This window comes from Parasteatoda tepidariorum, chromosome 1 (genome assembly GCF_982258835.1).
Source record: "Parasteatoda tepidariorum strain Cologne lab strain chromosome 1, Ptep-v5.0, whole genome shotgun sequence".
NCBI lineage: Eukaryota > Metazoa > Arthropoda > Arachnida > Araneae > Theridiidae > Parasteatoda > Parasteatoda tepidariorum.
Genome location: NC_141755.1, coordinates 28,728,028 through 28,745,868, shown reverse-complemented (window position 1 = coordinate 28,745,868; position 17,841 = coordinate 28,728,028). Strand labels below are relative to the sequence as shown.

The 17,841-nt window shown below is 31.8% G+C and overlaps 1 protein-coding gene across 3 annotated transcripts in view; it reads right to left on the bottom strand.

Moving 5' to 3' along the window:
* Window positions 1-613: 613 nt before the first annotated feature.
* Window positions 614-17,841, bottom strand: part of LOC107439118 (glucose dehydrogenase [FAD, quinone]) — a 67,509-nt gene continuing 50,281 nt past the window's right edge. For all 3 annotated transcript variants that reach the window (XM_087160927.1, XM_087160928.1, XM_087160932.1), the window contains exons 6-13: window positions 17,570-17,701; window positions 17,269-17,390; window positions 15,261-15,428; window positions 12,316-12,466; window positions 10,541-10,692; window positions 9,515-9,692; window positions 5,562-5,784; window positions 614-903 (exon numbers count right to left, since the gene is read on the bottom strand). In XM_087160927.1, coding sequence (XP_087017053.1) covers window positions 732-903; window positions 5,562-5,784; window positions 9,515-9,692; window positions 10,541-10,692; window positions 12,316-12,466; window positions 15,261-15,428; window positions 17,269-17,390; window positions 17,570-17,701 — 1,298 coding nt within the window. In that variant the 3' untranslated portion in view covers window positions 614-731. The remainder of the gene's footprint in view (window positions 904-5,561; window positions 5,785-9,514; window positions 9,693-10,540; window positions 10,693-12,315; window positions 12,467-15,260; window positions 15,429-17,268; window positions 17,391-17,569; window positions 17,702-17,841) is intronic.

Below are 17,841 nucleotides of genomic sequence, written 5' to 3'. Positions count from 1 at the left end.
TTATTAGAGGTTCCGTTCTAAAAAAATTAAGTGCGGAGGGAAAAATCACTAGATCGAGGTAAATTCTGACAGGTAGAAACTTGGTGTAAAAACAACAGCATCTTGCCAAATTATATTGAAACAGTTTATTTTTATTCTGGTGGGATAAACTACTAAAAAAGTTTTATACTTAATCTAATAACGTAAAGCCACCGCAAGAAGCAAAAAATAGTAAATTAAATCAATTTATTTATTTAAGCTTTACACATTGTATTGGTGTGTGTTTCTCAGCTTTGTGCATGATTTCATACTATTGTTCAGTATTAATATATTGATTGTTTACTTTTTTCACCCCGTACGAAAAACGGGTATACAGCTAATCTATCATATTAAAAAAAACCTACCCCGAATGAAGGAACTTTTTGATATTAAATAATATGTTGTATATATTCGATGTCATTGTTTAAAATATATTTTGAAATTGGTTTTAAAGTTAAACTCATTTATATCGCCAAAAAATTACTACTCTAACGGGAAAACAAGTCCTTTTCTCCCTTTGCCTGAAATGAAACCATTCTCGCCTATCACTTCAACTGAAAGTGCTTGAATCAAAATACCATCACGAAATCAGTAATTTGATAAATTTTTAATTTATTGGAAATTGGGCATTTAATACCGTTTAAAATATTAAAAATAATACAAATGGATATTGTAATTCCATTTAATAGTGAAATATTCTTAAAGCAAACTGTTTACAGAACATATTCTTCAAAAGTCTTATTGTATTTGTTACAGTTGATGCTGGTGGATATCATGTAAGATGCTTTTTCGGCAATCATTTGTGTTGGAATGTTTGTATTGCCTGTAGTTATTGTGGGCATAACGGATGAGTCAACCACTCTCAAGTTTTTGATTCCCTTCACCCTAAAAAATAAAAAAAAACATCACAAGATATGACTAAAAATAATTGTCATTTTATCTTGTATTTTAATTGAATAGAAAAATAACATGGCATGTTCCAGACCTGAAAATTTAAACTTTTAGATAGAAGCCACACTGTTAGAGAAAAAAATGGTTAAATAACAACTTTCTTGATTGTTATTTTACTATATTCAAACAAAATAGTCAAATAACCTTAAATAAAATGGTATTTAAACTGCTAACTGTGAGAAAAACCGTTAACTGTTTCCACTTAACACGGTTAAACAACTAGAATTTTATCGCACCAATGAAGGCCAACTCGGCAATCGCACCAACTAGGCCCACCTAATGAAGTTACTTAGTTCCATGCAATTGGGTACACTTTATAGCCGAAAAGGCTAATCTGTCGATATCATAACCGACAGAACGGGAATTCGAGTCCCAACACTGACACCAAAATATTTCCTCTTGATAAGCCACAACTAGGACTGGGCTTTAAATCGATGTATCGAGACATTTAGATTTAACGCATATATCGGCAAGACGATACAGCGACTTTCATTCAAGGCGATGCATCAGAAATCTGATTTAAGCCGTCGAGTAAAGACAACGAGCGCAAAACGATATAGCGATATAAGACACGCAAGGATATAAGGTAACGATATAGCGATATAAGACTCTTCTCTTACGTTCCGATGTCGTCTCGCGCTGTAGAAGACGATGTTCGTTTCGTTATGCTGAAATGACCTTGATTGGTGAGCTGTAGAATCAGAGTTTTGAGAACATATATCGTTATATCGCATGTTCCTTTTCGCACCTCTTAGCTTTTTTTTTCTTTGTCGCGACTTTTCTTGTAGATTATTTTCAGTGGGACTAACTTCGTGATCGCCGATGCTACCTTGTACTGAAGGCAATCTATTATTGAAATGAATATATAAATAAGAGTTTCTTCATTAATTAGATAAGTTTTTTGTTTAAAAAATCTTCTTTTTATTTTTAAATGTGAAAATTATCGGCAATCTAATTTAGGTGCCCAAAGAATTGAATTTGTTAGGTTATTTTTTTACTTTCTTTTAATTTATTAGAAACTTTTTGGATGAAACTTTTAATAATTTAATGAGTTTTTATTACTGATTCTAAATTTATAAATTTTGTTGTTTTTATTTTCAGAAATAAAGTTAAAACAAAATTTATTTTTGTCATTTAGATTTGGACATAAGTCAATCAACTTTGTTTATACAAAAAAATTTGAAAGGTTTGCGTATTTTATTCATTTTTTTAAATCCCTTAGCACTTTGTTTTATTAGAGAGTATAATAATTTTTTTTTAAAAATATTCTTTTCATATTATTTGTTAATTAGCTAAATATATTATCGAACATCACAATTTTTTTATTTTTAAGAAATTAAATCTTACTTTGTTTTTCGTTCATAATTCGGTCATTATATAATTTAATTTAATTATTTATCTGAAATGATAAGGTCCCGCAGTAGACTGATCGTTAAGACACGGTTCCCTGCAGATCACCGAAGTCAAGCATCACTGGCTGCGGTCAGTGTGCGGGTGAGTGACCACTTGGATTAGTCTGCGTAGGGACCGAGGGTGTGCGGTATTGGTCCTCGTTAAACTGTCCTACCGTAAAGTGCTCGACTTCGCGTGCAGGTCGTCGAGCTACCGAAGCAGGGGGTGCCATCCCATCTGCAGAGGATCAAAATTGTGAGGGCATGTCTTCGGATCATCCTCAGGGATGTTTTCCAGACCATCGCCAATAGCCCATTGTGCAGCTCTAGTGTGACGTAAATGAACTATAATAGAACTATAATAACTGAAATGATAATAATAAAAAATAGTGTTTTAAAAGCGTTTTTTTTCTAAAATTTTTATAGCTCTTTGTTTTAAACATACAAAGAATTTTTAACGTTTAATTTAGAAATTGAACATTACGATCGAACTTAATAATTATGTAATTATTTATGCATAATAGTACAAGAAAATACTAATTTGTAAAAAACGCTTTAAAAAAAGTTTTTAACACTTTGTTTTACGCGTATTATGAATTTCTAAACAAACATTTCAATAAATATTTTAAGTAAGATTTGTACATTGTAGTCAATTTATTTAATATCTTTCTTGAGCAAAACATATATATCCTCAAATTTATAAATTGATTTAAATCAATCTGAGTATGCAGTATTGATAGAAATCTGACTTTCTGTGCCTTACAAGAAAATGAAATTCAAAAATACTATATCGCGATGCAAAACTGGCGATGCATCACGATATATAATTTCTAATATCGCCCAGTCCTAACCACAACCTAACAAAAAGCCTACCTCCAATGTCCAGTTTAAATTTTTTTTAAGGTTTTGAAACAATGCTAGTTGTAAATGTTTTTTTAAAATAATCGTGTAGTTTTGTATTCATAGTTTTTTAACCATATTAGTTATGAACAGTTTCAAAATCGAAAAATTAAAAGTAGTTCTTTTACCGTGAATTGGATAGACAGACTGCTGCCGATTATATTTTACCATAATTTTAGATTGAAAATTCCAACAGAGCAGTAGCCGGTAGACTCTATTGACTTAGCACTCACTTTATATAAAAGTAAAGTGAATAAAAAGCTCTGAAACTTTTTATATTAATAGAAATATGTAATGGCATTATAAAGAAAGTATATATCCTATGAATTATGCTTAATATTTAAATAAATTAATTAATTTCACTGTTTAAAAAGTGAGGGAGTGATATTTTATTTTAATACATGTTTTTCTCTAAGTTACAGCTACCTTAAGTTTGAAAATGATTACATACTAAGTATATCTTAAATTTATTATAATTTAGTTTTATATACTTAATAGTTTTTAAAAGTTTGGGAAATAAAATTGACTGGCACGATCTAACAAAGAAATTTTTTATAATATACTCATCTTGAATCATTCCCTCACTTCAGCATCATTCCTTCACTTTATATACTAGTGAGGGAATGACAAATTTAATAAAATTTAAAAATAACAATTAGGGCTAATTAATTTCTAAAATCAATTACATACCATTATATTCATACAAGAAAGCAACATATAATTATCCACTTTCTGGATGAAGTTGTATTTTATTTTACTCTAAAAATCGACATGAGGGAATGACAAATGTAAAAAATTTTACCTGGTTTGATTCATTCAAATTTATTCCACAGCAAAGCTTCTTTAAGTTGAAGATGGAAACGTACTGCAATTTTGTTCTATAATGTCAGTTGTTAACTGCTAAAGTGTTTATTAAAATATTTTTATTCTAAGAAGATTGCAGGTGATAAGAACATTGTTGTGAGGGAATGACACGAAACACTAGGGACAAAGTTTAAAATAGTGCTGTGTTAATATTTTTATCAGAAATTAAATTTAAAATTGATTTTCTGAATTCTATATTTCAATAGTCCGAAATAAAAAACACGAATTTGTAAATTTTTTTATTTTTATTTCAGAAACAATTTTTTCTTTTTTTAAATCATTAGTGGGGACAAGTGAGGGAATGACATATTGGTATATCTTAATTACCTAAAATAAATAATAAACAAAAATTTATAATTTTATTTTTATTCTTTTGTTAGTCTGCATTCTGAAGGACACTTTCCCTGAATTTTTTTTTTTCGTAAGCTGTAAAACAAACATAAAATATACTGGGGACATGAAAATGACTGTTTTTGTGAGAATGACCCATATATAAACTTTTGTACGCATAACTAACTATTTAACACTACTTAAACTATTCCTTAAGACTACCAAATAACTTAAGAATCCTTAAGAATGCCAAATTTAACTTAAAACTACTTGTTTAACACTGCTTAAATTATTACTTAAGAATAACTAACAAAATCAATTATAACAGGTTGTGTTTTTTGATGCGACGTAAAAGATATAGATATATGGATAATTTTATGTTATAATTATACCATTAAATAAATAAATAAAAGGATACTTTGATTAAAGAATAAATCAGCAGTGACGCAATCAAGTGCACAAATCCGAAATCTGAAACATTCTGATCCCTTCCGCCATTTAGGATAAGTTTGTTTGATAGACGCGTAAGGCGCATTATCAATATAGAATTTTATTTAACTACTACGGTGCAGAATAATCAAATATCGAGGAGCGAATTTTTAAATTTCTTCCTAAAATGCGCAAACTATTCACATTTTTACAATTTTCGCTAAGAATTTAAAATTTGATATTCTTTTTTTTTTCTTAAAAAAAATTTCTTACATTTGCAACAGTTGTTTTTAATCCTTTGTTATTTTAAATACAAATGCTGAAAATTCTTCTTCTTAAATACTTGAATTCGGCTAGTAAGAACCATAAAAACAAAAATTAACTTCTACATGGCAAACATTACCTTGTTGTAATAAAATTTACCAGCCATTACTATCCAAACATAGCCTCTGAAAACTTCTAAAATGTTTATCTGTGAACAAACTAAATTGCAAATTTTAAGTATTTCTATAATGTTTAAATTTTATAAGAAGAACATCTGAAGCATTAATTTCTTCGACTAAACGGTAAAAAAACTCGAACTTTATTGTGTAATTTTTGATTTAATTCGTAAATAGGACATTTTTCATTTTAAGCCTGAATATTGCTTTTTTTTACAATCAAAATAAACTTACTTACCGTAATTCAGGATCTACTACAGTCATTTCATCTTTCGGATCTCCCATTTTTGCAGTTCCAGCATAATGATAGTAAGTGATAGGTGTCGAGACCACTTGGCAAGTGTAATAAGCAGTTTCATTTTTGGCATATTTTTCACATCCAGGATAAAGTGTATCAAAACGCTCCACTCCAATCCTTTTCATTGGCTCAGTTTCAGCCACTCGTCTGCATGCTTTTAATGCTACAATTAAACGAACATTTCAAAAACACATACAATTTAAATAATAAAAAAATTAACTCCCTTTCATACTAATTAAACGATTATTTCAGAAACATATACAATTTCTAATAAAAAAAATTATAATTCCCATCTAGTTTTGAGCACTTAAATTTCTTTGCCTTCAGCTCAAAAATAAAATTTAAGGATATTTTAAATTATAAATATATTTTATGTGTTTAAGTAAAAGAAAATCTTATCTATCTGTAAAATTGCTAAATTTGGAGTAAAAACATTGATCATTACGCAATCTATACATCAGCATCTATTGGGTAGGCTATGATTTCGGTGCTTTAGTGTGAAATAAAATTCAATTTTTCTAAACAAGAAATGAACATTAATCAGTGAAATATCGTCCTCTCTGTTAGATGACTTTTTGTTACTTTTCTAATAACTTTATAATCCCGCCCTCATAGAACGTTTGGTCTGCATCAACAAAAAGCGCAAGCAAGTGCTATTTGAGATCAGCAGTAAGATTTGCACTTATTATTAAAGCTTTTGACATTTATTTACTTTTGCCTTATTACTAATGACAAAATAAATCACAATCATTTCCTATCCGCTGCAAACCAAATTTATCATCAAATATCGTTAATGAAACGTCTACCACTTGCCGATTAATTAGGGTGCTCATATATCATTTGAGACTTTGTGCCTGATGATATTACAGATTTCAGCTCTTTTTTCTGACCGCGACAAGTTGTATTTATCGTCAATCAAAATTTCGGTCACTTTCCTGACTGCTAGAGGGCTCAAATTTTAACTGGAGCTCTGTGCCTGATCACAACTTGCGAATAAGATTTATCGCTATTTTATGGCCAATGAAATTTCGTCCATTTTTTGCTAACAGACACAAAACTAAAAGGAACTTAATAAAAAATCGAAAAAAAAGAGTTTTTCAAAAGTACTAAAAAGGAAAAAATAGTTCTATTTGTGTCCCACCTAAAACGATGAAAACGTGCGGCGCATCGTTAAAAACTTCTGTTACCGCTGAAAATTCCAAATACATCTCTCATCAGTAGTGATGTATCTTACGTTTTTCGTCTTAAATGGGAGAAACATAAATGTTTTCTTCCTTTTAATCCTCCTTAAAAACGTAAATTTAAATTTTTTTTCATTTTGTTATTTAAATATTATAGAATGACCAAAACCGTTATTTATCAAATCACTTTTCTTCCAAGACAATTTTTAGGTTTATACGATAGATATTCAAATTTTAATCGAAAAGATTGTGTTAAAAAACACTTTATTTCAATGAACACAAAATAAAACATTAGCATACACTTTTAAAAGAGTAGTAATTATATGAATATTGTGTTTATGCACATTAGTTAACCAAGCTTTCGTGCATTTCCACCATTCGGAAATTATTGTTACTTGCAAAAATGCTAATTTTCGCATACTTCGAATATAGCCGGATATGGTAGATTTTAAAAATCGATTACGAGATGGCATAAATTTGTTATTTTCTACGCTGTTAAATATCCCCCCCAAAAAAATTCGCCGCTTTAAAATATATGTATGGTTTTAGTTGTGTAATAAGATTAACTATATTTTAACTTTCAAATATCAACCAATTGTATTAAATATTTTTATAACATTGAATTTATATTCACTTCCGAAGCCTAGTTAGAATTTACCGTAATATTCTCTCTGTGCTGGTTGTATGTTTGATTCACAAACTAAATTTGAGAATCAGTGTATATATATATGGATTCGAAATTATACTGATTCTTACTTTATATTTTATTGCAAAAATTCTGATTTTTTTCTGATTCTTATGTGTATCACATCATAACTCTTTTATGCATTTGGGACGACGGTGTCCCTTTTGTATATTTCTTCTGACGTACAGGCAAAAATATATTTTGATATTTTTTAATTATAAAAAAAAAACAATCTAATTGTCACTAAAAATATTTTTAAGATAATTGAAATTATATCTGTACTAAAATATAAAATCCAAAAAAATAGACTTTTTTCATTCATATTTAAAAATTTATAATTTTTTTTTGTAGTATGCCTGTTCATGCAGTGGGGGTTCGATTGTTCCTGTTTTTTAGTGGCGCCATCTATGGCCAGGAATTCTACTTCTGCCAAGCAATTCACACAACTACCACCCGTTTATAGGGCGAGTCACATTCACACACAAAGGAGAAAGGACATAATACACACAGAGAGAGAAAGAAACATCCATGCCTTGCCCGGGATTCGAACCCAGGACCATTCTGATGCAAGGACAGTTCCCTGCCCCCTACACAGGCCAGTCGGAAAATTTATCATTGATTTTGTAATATAAAATAATATCAATGATAAATTGCTGTTTCTCGTAAATCTGAATAATTGCAAAGTTAAAAAATCATTTTTTTACCTTTAACATAAAAAAGAACATGAATGAGCAATTTTATGGTGTATTTCAGAGGCATAAATTGTCAAAATTCTAAGAAATTCTAAATTCTAAGAATAACACTTTTCCCTTATTTTGACCTACACCAATACAAAATAAAGAAAAAAGTAGAAAAAATATGTTTAATAAAATTTCTATGTTAAATTAAAAAGGGCTAATGCAATTATAAATTTTAGTGTTATTGAATACATAAAATGATGGGCTATTTACTTCAAGTAAAGGATTATTCTTGGTATTTTACAATACTTAAGAACTATCCTTGGTTCTTGCTGTTGTGAAGCACCCAGATCTAAGAGATAAATATTGTACAGTGAAACCTCTCGGGAGCGACCACTCTCTGTTTCACAGTAAAATGGTCGTTAATGGAGGTTGGTCATTCTTAGAGGTTATCTCCACTAACTCAAAAATGTTATCGAAGGTACATGATTCTTCGCAATCAATTTTAATTTTACTGAGGGTCATTTTCTTGGTGTCTAAATGCCAGTTGTGTTAGCGTCATGAAAACCTGATAGATGAATAAAATTTAGCTTCAATAAAAATGAGTTCTAGTGATATAATTATGTGTCAAACCAAATTTACCAATTATGAATGACAAAACTATTTTAAATAAATAAACAATTATGTTTTTTTGTTTTAGTTTCCATTTGATTTTATATGATAAAAATTAGTTTACTTTAAAAAAGGAGAGATTTGTTTGTTTGAAATGATAAGTTTTTTTCTGAAAAAAACTTATTTTTTTCAATTTTATCTTTAGAACTAAATTATTGATTACATAGTCTTTAGTGCATTTTGACTGTAAAATGAGGTTGTCAATCTCTTTCAGAGATCGCCAAAAAAAGAGCTCTCTACATAAGAGTCAGTCACAAATATTTTGAACACATTTAAATCTACTTATTTTCAATCTATCTATTACTTTATTTCCTTACTTTATTACTATTAATCTATCTATTATTATATTTTTATCTATTTATTACTTCAATATTTTTAATTTTGATAGTTTTTCTTGTTTATTTTTCCTTTACCGCATTTGCTGCGGAGGTTTGCCGAGTCATTAGGAGAGGTTTTGATTGTCTCTCTTAAAGGTTTTCTTCGACACAAAGTCTATGGAAAAAATTCCGTATCTCCCAAAAGTGGTCGTAATTAGAGGAGATCACTACAAAGAGGTGATTTTTCCTGGTGGTTTCACTCCATTTCGCTACACAACTTTCGTGTAAAATAGTTACAACCATTTCTGGTGAGAAGTTACTCTAAAATGTTTTACAGTGTAAATAAAAGATGTAGTTATACCAGCAACTATGTCTTGCACATCTTCTGGATCTTCAAAGTAGTTGGGATCTACTAGCGGAGGATCATCTGGATTAGCCGATTTCAGCATTATTGTTCCACGACTTCTTGGATGAAGAAGATGGCATAGGCAACCCAGATAAGGAGAAAGGGTATACTTCAAATATATTTGAGCAAATGCCTGAAGTAAATGCAATATTAGCACACGGTGATGCATAAAAACCATGGGAAATATACCTTTATAGTTCATTTCGACAAAGAGGGGAAGAAATACAAATTAAGAGTCTAATATTAATATTTAAGCTAAGAAAGAGGAAGGTGAATCTAAAAACATCGAAACCTATTTGATTACCTGACAAAGCAGAGAGGGATTCAAAGAGAGGTATAAGAAAAATCTCAACAAGTTATTTCAGCAAGCAATCAAGCTGATTTGTTTTTACCCGCGTAAATATTAACGCTTCCGACCCTTAATATTTGTATTTTTAAAAAAATACTATAAGTATAGACTGATATGTAGATTGACCCAGATGAACGCGCTGCAACTAACACAGGTGTGCAACAAATCCGTTCAATGCGAAGCGGAAGGCAGAGCTTATATAAAACAAATGTCTAACAAATTTGTTAGATTGGTTCCTTCTGCCACAATGGCAGTTTGTAAAGTTTTTAGAAAGCTTGAACTTGGTGTTAGAGTCGCCACGAGAGATGGGACATAACTAAGGTGACCAGACGTCCATCAGATTTTGAGGACAGTTCTTGAATTTCAATAACTGTCCTAAAATACCTTCAAACTCATTAAAGACAGAAAATGTTCTCAAATATTTTCTCAAATTGTCCGTAAATAAATCTCATCGCTTTTTATATCCATTGAAGTATCAAAAGGATGTGCGCATGCTAATGCAAAAGTAAGAGAATCTGCTTCTGTTGCGTCTTTTACTTACCGCTGGCCGTCTCTCTGTTTGGCCTACCTTAATATTTAAAATCTATTAACAGGCTTTTTAATACACAACATTCTTAAATCTGTGGACTTACCTCCAGTTTCATATTGAAATCTAATAAAGGTAGAATATTGTTCAATTCCACGAAATACAGTTGAAAGTCAGGAACCTTTTCGCGGCTATCAGAACTGTCATTGTTTTGGAGATAAGCAAGAGCAAGTACTAGCTGCGCTGCCGAAAAAGGTCCTAAAATATATGGATAGTTATATAAAATGTTTTTATGTTACAGTAAATGTATGAAATCCAGCAATCTTCCAGTAGTCATTGTATAGAAAGCCTAAGTTCGACTAGAGAAGTGTGTAATGAAAAATTCGATAGTTGAAAACATACTTATCTACACTGACACTGTGAATTAATCGACAACAGCACGCCAATATAGTAGTTTCTTCTTCTTGACTAATAAAGTGTAATTCAGAATTTGCCCACTAAAAAAAAACGGAACTACTTTCGATACAATCGAGATATCCGGTCTCACCTCTTTAGCTGATTTAACCCCACTCTCCCCTATTAATTAAATATGTTGTTGTTTTGTTCGATTATTCCAATTCTGTTGATAGTTAGAGCAAGTAAGGAGATTTACTTGGTGAGGGTTTGTTTTCCTTTCATAACAACGTCTTCTCGTGTCTCGCTGCTCGAAGATTAGCGGAGTACATGGTCGTAAAATCTGTGGAATCAAAAGTTTTGTAGTCGGTCACTTAGCAGTACCATGGGTATTGCTAAGCTACTGGTCTCTAAAATAGTGGCAGCAGTTAGGAGAATTCCTTCCCTTTCAGATTTATGTTTAAATTGAGGAAGTGGCCTCAGATATGAGATCCCTTCTACGGAGGATAAAAATTGTGATGACATATCTTCGAGTTATCCTCAGTGATGAAGACTGTCGTCAATAGCACATTGTGCAGCTCTAGTGTGATGTAAATAAAGTATTACCTATACCTTCAATTAATTCTTTTGATAGATGGCAAAAGTGAGTAATTACATTTCGGTTGGTTCTACAGTAGTTTGTCCCGCAGTGGACTGATCGTTAAGACACGGTTCCCAGCAGATCACCGAAGTCAAGCATCATTGGCTGCTGTCAGTGTGCGGGTGGGTGACCACTTGGATCAGTCTGCGTAGGGACCGATGGTGTGCGGTATGGGTCCTCGTTAAACTGTTCTACCGTAAAGTGCTCGACTTCGTGCGCAGGTCGCCGGGCTACCGAAGCGGGGGTGTCATCCCCTCTGCAGAGGATCAAAATTGTGATGGCATGTCTTCGGATCCTTCTCAGGGATGCTTCCCAGACCGTCGCCAATAGCCCATTGTACAGCTCTAGTGCGACGTAAATAAAGTACAACAACAATCTACAGTAGTTTATTATTTCGATCTGGCGATGAAAATTTTTCTTCAGTTCCTTTCAACTGTCAACACTAATTTAAAAATGCTGATTTAACACTGATTGTTAATTAAGTTTTAAAAATACTTTTTTGTGAATTTATTGAGATTTTTTATTGTATACTATCTCATTTTTGGTTTAGAAATTGTTTTACTTTTCATTTATCGAATGTGATTTTATTTCTTCTATATTTTATGTATTATTTCCAAATGGAACTTCGGGACACAAGTAACACTTTCGCTTTGATAAACAGTTATTCACAATAAAGCTCCAGCATGAATGAATGCAATGAAGAAGTACTTTAATGCAATAATGTTTCTTTTGTTATATTTTAATTTACTTTTCCATTTCAGTTGAATTATAATTCTCTAACTCTTTATAAATACATTGATGCGATATAGTTATTGAGTGCGAAACAAAGATATTTGACTCATATGTACCTGAACGATTGTTAACGTAATCTCCTATGGTGGATGGTTCGGCTAACTTAATAGCCACATTTACAGAGGCATTCATCACAAAATTCTCAAGAGATCCAACGTGGTCTTGCAAATTTTGACCCACTCCTTTCAAATCAGAAACAACAGTAATCTAAAAGGAAAAATAAAATCTGGAATTATGAAGAATGAAATTTTGATATATAACTCTAAATAAAAGTTAAATTTACATCACAGTAGAACTAGTATAAAGTAGGAATTAGAAAGTTGGAATTTTTTTTCGCTTCATGCACCAGCTGAGGATAAAGCAGCAGTAAAGATAGCTCAAAATGATCGAATTCCAGTTATGAAAAAAAAAACTACTTAGTGGCCAACTATTGAAAGAGGGTAATGGGAAGAGGAACCTAATGTCTCTAGACAAATGACGAGACGAAAGGACTAATAGTTTCAAATTTATAATAGTTTTATTTGCAAAAACTCTAAGTATGATTTAACTCCATTTACAAATCTGACATTGCCATCCAGTTAAATAAAGTTTTTTCTCTCCATTTTCTGTTATACTGAATCAAATGTGTCCAAATGTGAGTCAATAGGACTAAAAGTTTAAAAATGTGCAATGATTTTACGTGGTATTTTAGATTTGTATTTACGACACTTTTGACCTATTTACCGCTTAGATTTGTAACATATTGTCTTCTGTGTATTCTTTCATCTGGCAAGGAATAAGACTTAATTTGGAACGATAGGATTAATAGTTTGAAAGTTAAAGGAATTTTATGTTAAAAAAATACAATACTTTGTAACCATTGCTCTCTAAGTATTATTTGCTAAGCATTTGCTTTTGTGAAATCAAATTGAGGCCACCTACAGGGCAATGGAACAAAGGGTTTTTATATCTAAACAGTATTTTCTTATCTTGAACTTATTTACATTTATCTTCCCTTAACTATTTATCTTATCAACTTGAATTTTATTTCGTTCGATTTATCATAAAAAAATAAGAAGCAATTTCAAAAAATATTAACAAGACAAAAAATTGTTCTTATTAGACGAAAACTAGCAATTTCTAAGTTATTCATTCCATTGACTTTGTGTTTGGTCTCTTTCGATTCAGCTTAAAAATATACACAGGAAACATTACTTCACTTATCTAAATAGCAATGCCAGATGCGTAAATAAGTACAAGTCAAGCACAGTACTTTCTGCACATACTTTTAAACAATTAGTCCTAACTCCTCGTACTATGTCTCATTCTATTCAGAGTATAGTTTGTCTAAGCTAAGAACTCCTCCCGCCACAAAGTCTGAGGCCGCCTGGTGCTATGGAAACAAGAATGGAGCATTTTAAGGAGGTGTGGGGCGAGTAGTTATCAACAATGTCAACCTTCATCTATGAAAAGGTACCCCGACATAGAGTCGAGTTAACATGTCTTATATATTAGTGAATTGTAATTTTGTAGTGGTAGATACGCTACAGTACTCCCCCACCAGAATTATATCTGTGATAGAATTCGATGAATGGATACCACTAGTTGAATCATTGCTGTTTTTTGTGCGAAGCCGGGAGAGTTGTATTAAGATCACCGTACTTTTTGTGTGCTGAATGTGAGAGGTGTATTAACGTCACGGTCGTAGTCGGAGTGTTGCCTTTAGCAGTCAAGTGTATGCGTTGTACGTTGTGTGTGATTGAAACTGAGCAGCAACAGCGCTAGGAGGTGGATGATGTTGCAGTCACAAGTACCAAGTCAACTATTCAATGTGGATCATCCATCGAAGTAGGCGTTACTGTCAAGGTAGGCGTGTTCATATCGAAGTGGGTGTTACTGCCAAGGTAGGCGTGTTCACATCACGTCCGAAGGTCACCAATGTGGGGCGAATAGTTATCGACAATGTCAACCTTCATCTATCAAAAGGTACCCCGACATAGAGTCGAGTTAACATGTCTTATATACTAGTGAATTTTATTTTATTTTATAACCGTCGTTGAACAGCCGACCCAATTTCATGGGTTTACGACTACTAATGTTCAACTCCGTAGCCTTGTAATTTTGACCCAATCCAGAAGACAAGGAAAGCCCTGGATCAGTACCCCCAGAGGTATTGATTTGTTATGGGAACATGGAGGACTTTGAGACTCGACAGATTTAACGTGCATCAGTCACCATTTACTACACGGGGAGTCTTCGGCCGGCGAGGAAATTTAACCCTCGACCTCTTGGATATGGGCCCAGCGCCCTACCGACCAGGCTATCCCGGCCCTTATACTAGTGAATTGTAATTTTTGTAGTGGTAGATACGCTACAGTGGGTAGCTTCACTCTAGAACTAACACAATAGACCGAAGAGATTCCCTTTCTCTCGCCGACTCGATCCGAAACCACTTCAAAACAGGGACCTCGCCCCTCTACTTGAAATAGTCATACCTCGTTACCATAGTAACCGCCACAGGTCCATTTGAATGTCTGGAGGAGTTCTTATTTTAGACAAACTATATTTCAATCGACATCCTAGCTTAAATATGTGTTCATTTGCAAAACATTTTTGCGCAGAGTTACAACCTTACATTAAGGGATCCAAACGTTCGACTGTTCTTCTGACCAAACTATTGGGATCATATTTTCTAAATTGAGGCTACCCCGCATAATTTAAAGCTCAAGAATTCGAATCCGTTGGGAGGGGGAAGGGTATGAGTACGTTTCTGTGTCTGATTTCGAAACATAAAACGTCGTCTGCACTAAATAATGAGCATTCTTAAAGCCAGTCCCTCGAACCATTAAGATTAAGTACTGGTAAGTGAAAATCCGATTATTATATCAGAAGTTATTCAGAGTGTTTAACTTTTTATTTTACTACTAATATTGAATATTATAAGAAACTATTTTAATAACAACTTGTTTAAAATATCTTACAACATTTTCATTAAGAAATAAAATACTAATAATTTACTTACATTATGTTCTTTTAGGTGATCAGCTGGTCCAATTCCTGATAGCATCAATATCTTTGGTGTGTTGACTGTTCCAGCAGATAATATAACTTCCTTTCTGGCAGACACTGTTCTAATGGAACCTTTATACTTGAACTCAACACCAGTAGCCACTTTATTTTTAATTATTATCTGAAATGTCATAAAGATTCGATACTTTTGTCTTAATATTTTTATCAGTGCTGCTGTAACAGATGAAACTTGAGTAATACAAATTAAGGGCAATGATTATTTTTAAATATTGCAAGTGTATATATGTGTTTTGACAAGATTTCATTTTTATTGTGAAGTAAATTCATGCGTATTATTGAATGGTTTTTATTTTAGTTTGTTATAAAAATATAAAGGTTCACTTTTGATTTTTAAATTGACTTAAGAATCCAATATTTAATCTATAAACATGATAGACTAAAATATACTTTCCAAAATAATATTCTCTAAAATCTAAAACCTAATATTTATGCAGAGCTGTAAACATTTTTAGTGCATCTTAACACCAAACATTTTGGAGCTAATTTACACCTATGTGGTGAAAATCAAACAATATAGATAACTCTTGATCCTTGGTGCTTCACTACAACAAATGTAGTAAAACACCAAGAATAATCTTTTATACTTCTTGATGTAAAGTAGCTGCCACCATTTTTGTTATTCAATAACACTAAAATTTATAATAACAGTATGATAAAAAACACTAAAGAGTCAGTAAAGCTATTTTTAATATAGCGTGGGAAATAACTTTCGATTAAGTCAGCCTCTATTTATTAAAAGGTACCCCAAGATTAAATCGAGTTAGCATGTGTTATATACTAGCGAATTGTTGTTTAATAATAGTGGTGGTAGTTACGCCACAATTCTCACCCACCTTCAAACCTCTCGTTGACGTATTTGCGAAAGACCGGGAGAGCTGTATTAAGTTATCCGGATTTTGAGAGTTTGAGGTGAGAACTGTATTAAGTTCACCGTGTTTTGAGCATTTCTTGCGAGAGCTGTATTAAGCTCATTGTTTTGTGTATAATCTCTCCTATGTAGCTATTACCTGTTAAGTGTGTGCAGGATCCCGTTGTGTGTAAATGAGACTGAGAGGCAACAACGCGATGTCAACTACACAGTTACAAATAGCAAGTCAATTGTGCAATGTGGACCATTCTTCGAAGTAAGCGTGTTTTAATCGAAGTGGACGTAACTGCCATGACACGAGAGGTCAAATCATGTCCGCAAATCACCAATGTGGAAAAGAACCTTCCGGAATAGAAATTCATTTATCAAAAGTACCCAAAAATTAAATTTAGTTAGCATGTCTTACATACTAATGAATTGATGTTTAATAATCGTATGTGGTTGTTACGCCACAATACAGTTTAAAGTAAAGAACAATTGATTTCGGATGCATACAACGTTGAACGTTAGTAGTCGTAAACCCAAAATTAGGTCAGATGTTCAACGACGGTTATGAAATAAAATAATTATAAACTCAAATTTACTACTATATTGTAACTTACTTATGCTATAAATAATTTAAATGCACTTTATAAATAAACAACGAATAAATTTGATTTAAAGTTACGACCAGGGCCTCCTGACATTTTTGAGCCTAGGACCCCGCATTTCTAGATCTGGCCCTGCGTGAATGAGCATAAGCTTGGTATAAGGTTTCCGGATTACAAGTGTATAGATTTAAATTATACTCTTTATGATATGAAAGCTCGGTTTGATGTTAACTTGAAATAAAGGGTTTCGTAATAATTTTTTTCGGGTTGTTCAAATTTATGATAATACCCCACAATTTTATAGGTTAAAGGAAACCAATTTAAATGTTTATTTTAATCAAAAATAACATAGGTTATTATATTTGTATAATCAAAAATAATAACCTTTTTAAGTTCGCTTACTATTAAATTCTCCATCGACACATTAAATTAAATAAAATAAACAAAAAGTAATAAACTAAATCTAAAACTTTGAAAATTACTTTTCGAACGTATGCTTCGGGTATTATATCCAAATTCTCACGAAAATCTACCGGAACTAAATAGCCTTTAGCAGCGCTGCAAAGTTGACCATCTCTTTCCGTCCCCTGCAAGTCATAAAATCCTAAAAAAAATAACATTAATTTTTGTATCATTACATTGATTAATATCTTTAAAACTTATTTCTTTTACAAATTAAACACACGCAATATTTAGATTGGTAGAAACAGAATTGAATTCTATGAGAATTTTACACCGTAGAAATATAGTAATAATTGTAAAATGTTGAAGAGGCTAAATTACCTATTTGATGAGCACCGTTGGCATCTATAATAGGTATATCTAAACTTTTAGCAGCTTCAAAAATATTCTTTTTGAAACTAGGATTATAACGAGGCTTTGAAATAGTTTGAGGTCCTCCAATGCCATGATACCCTATTAAAAAAATTGATTATGCATAACTAAACTGATATACTAAAAATATTGTTCACCAATAGAAACAATAAACAATAATAAACACATTCCATAATATAAAACTCTAGTAATAATGGTTTGGATTTTTCAGTTTAAAAATA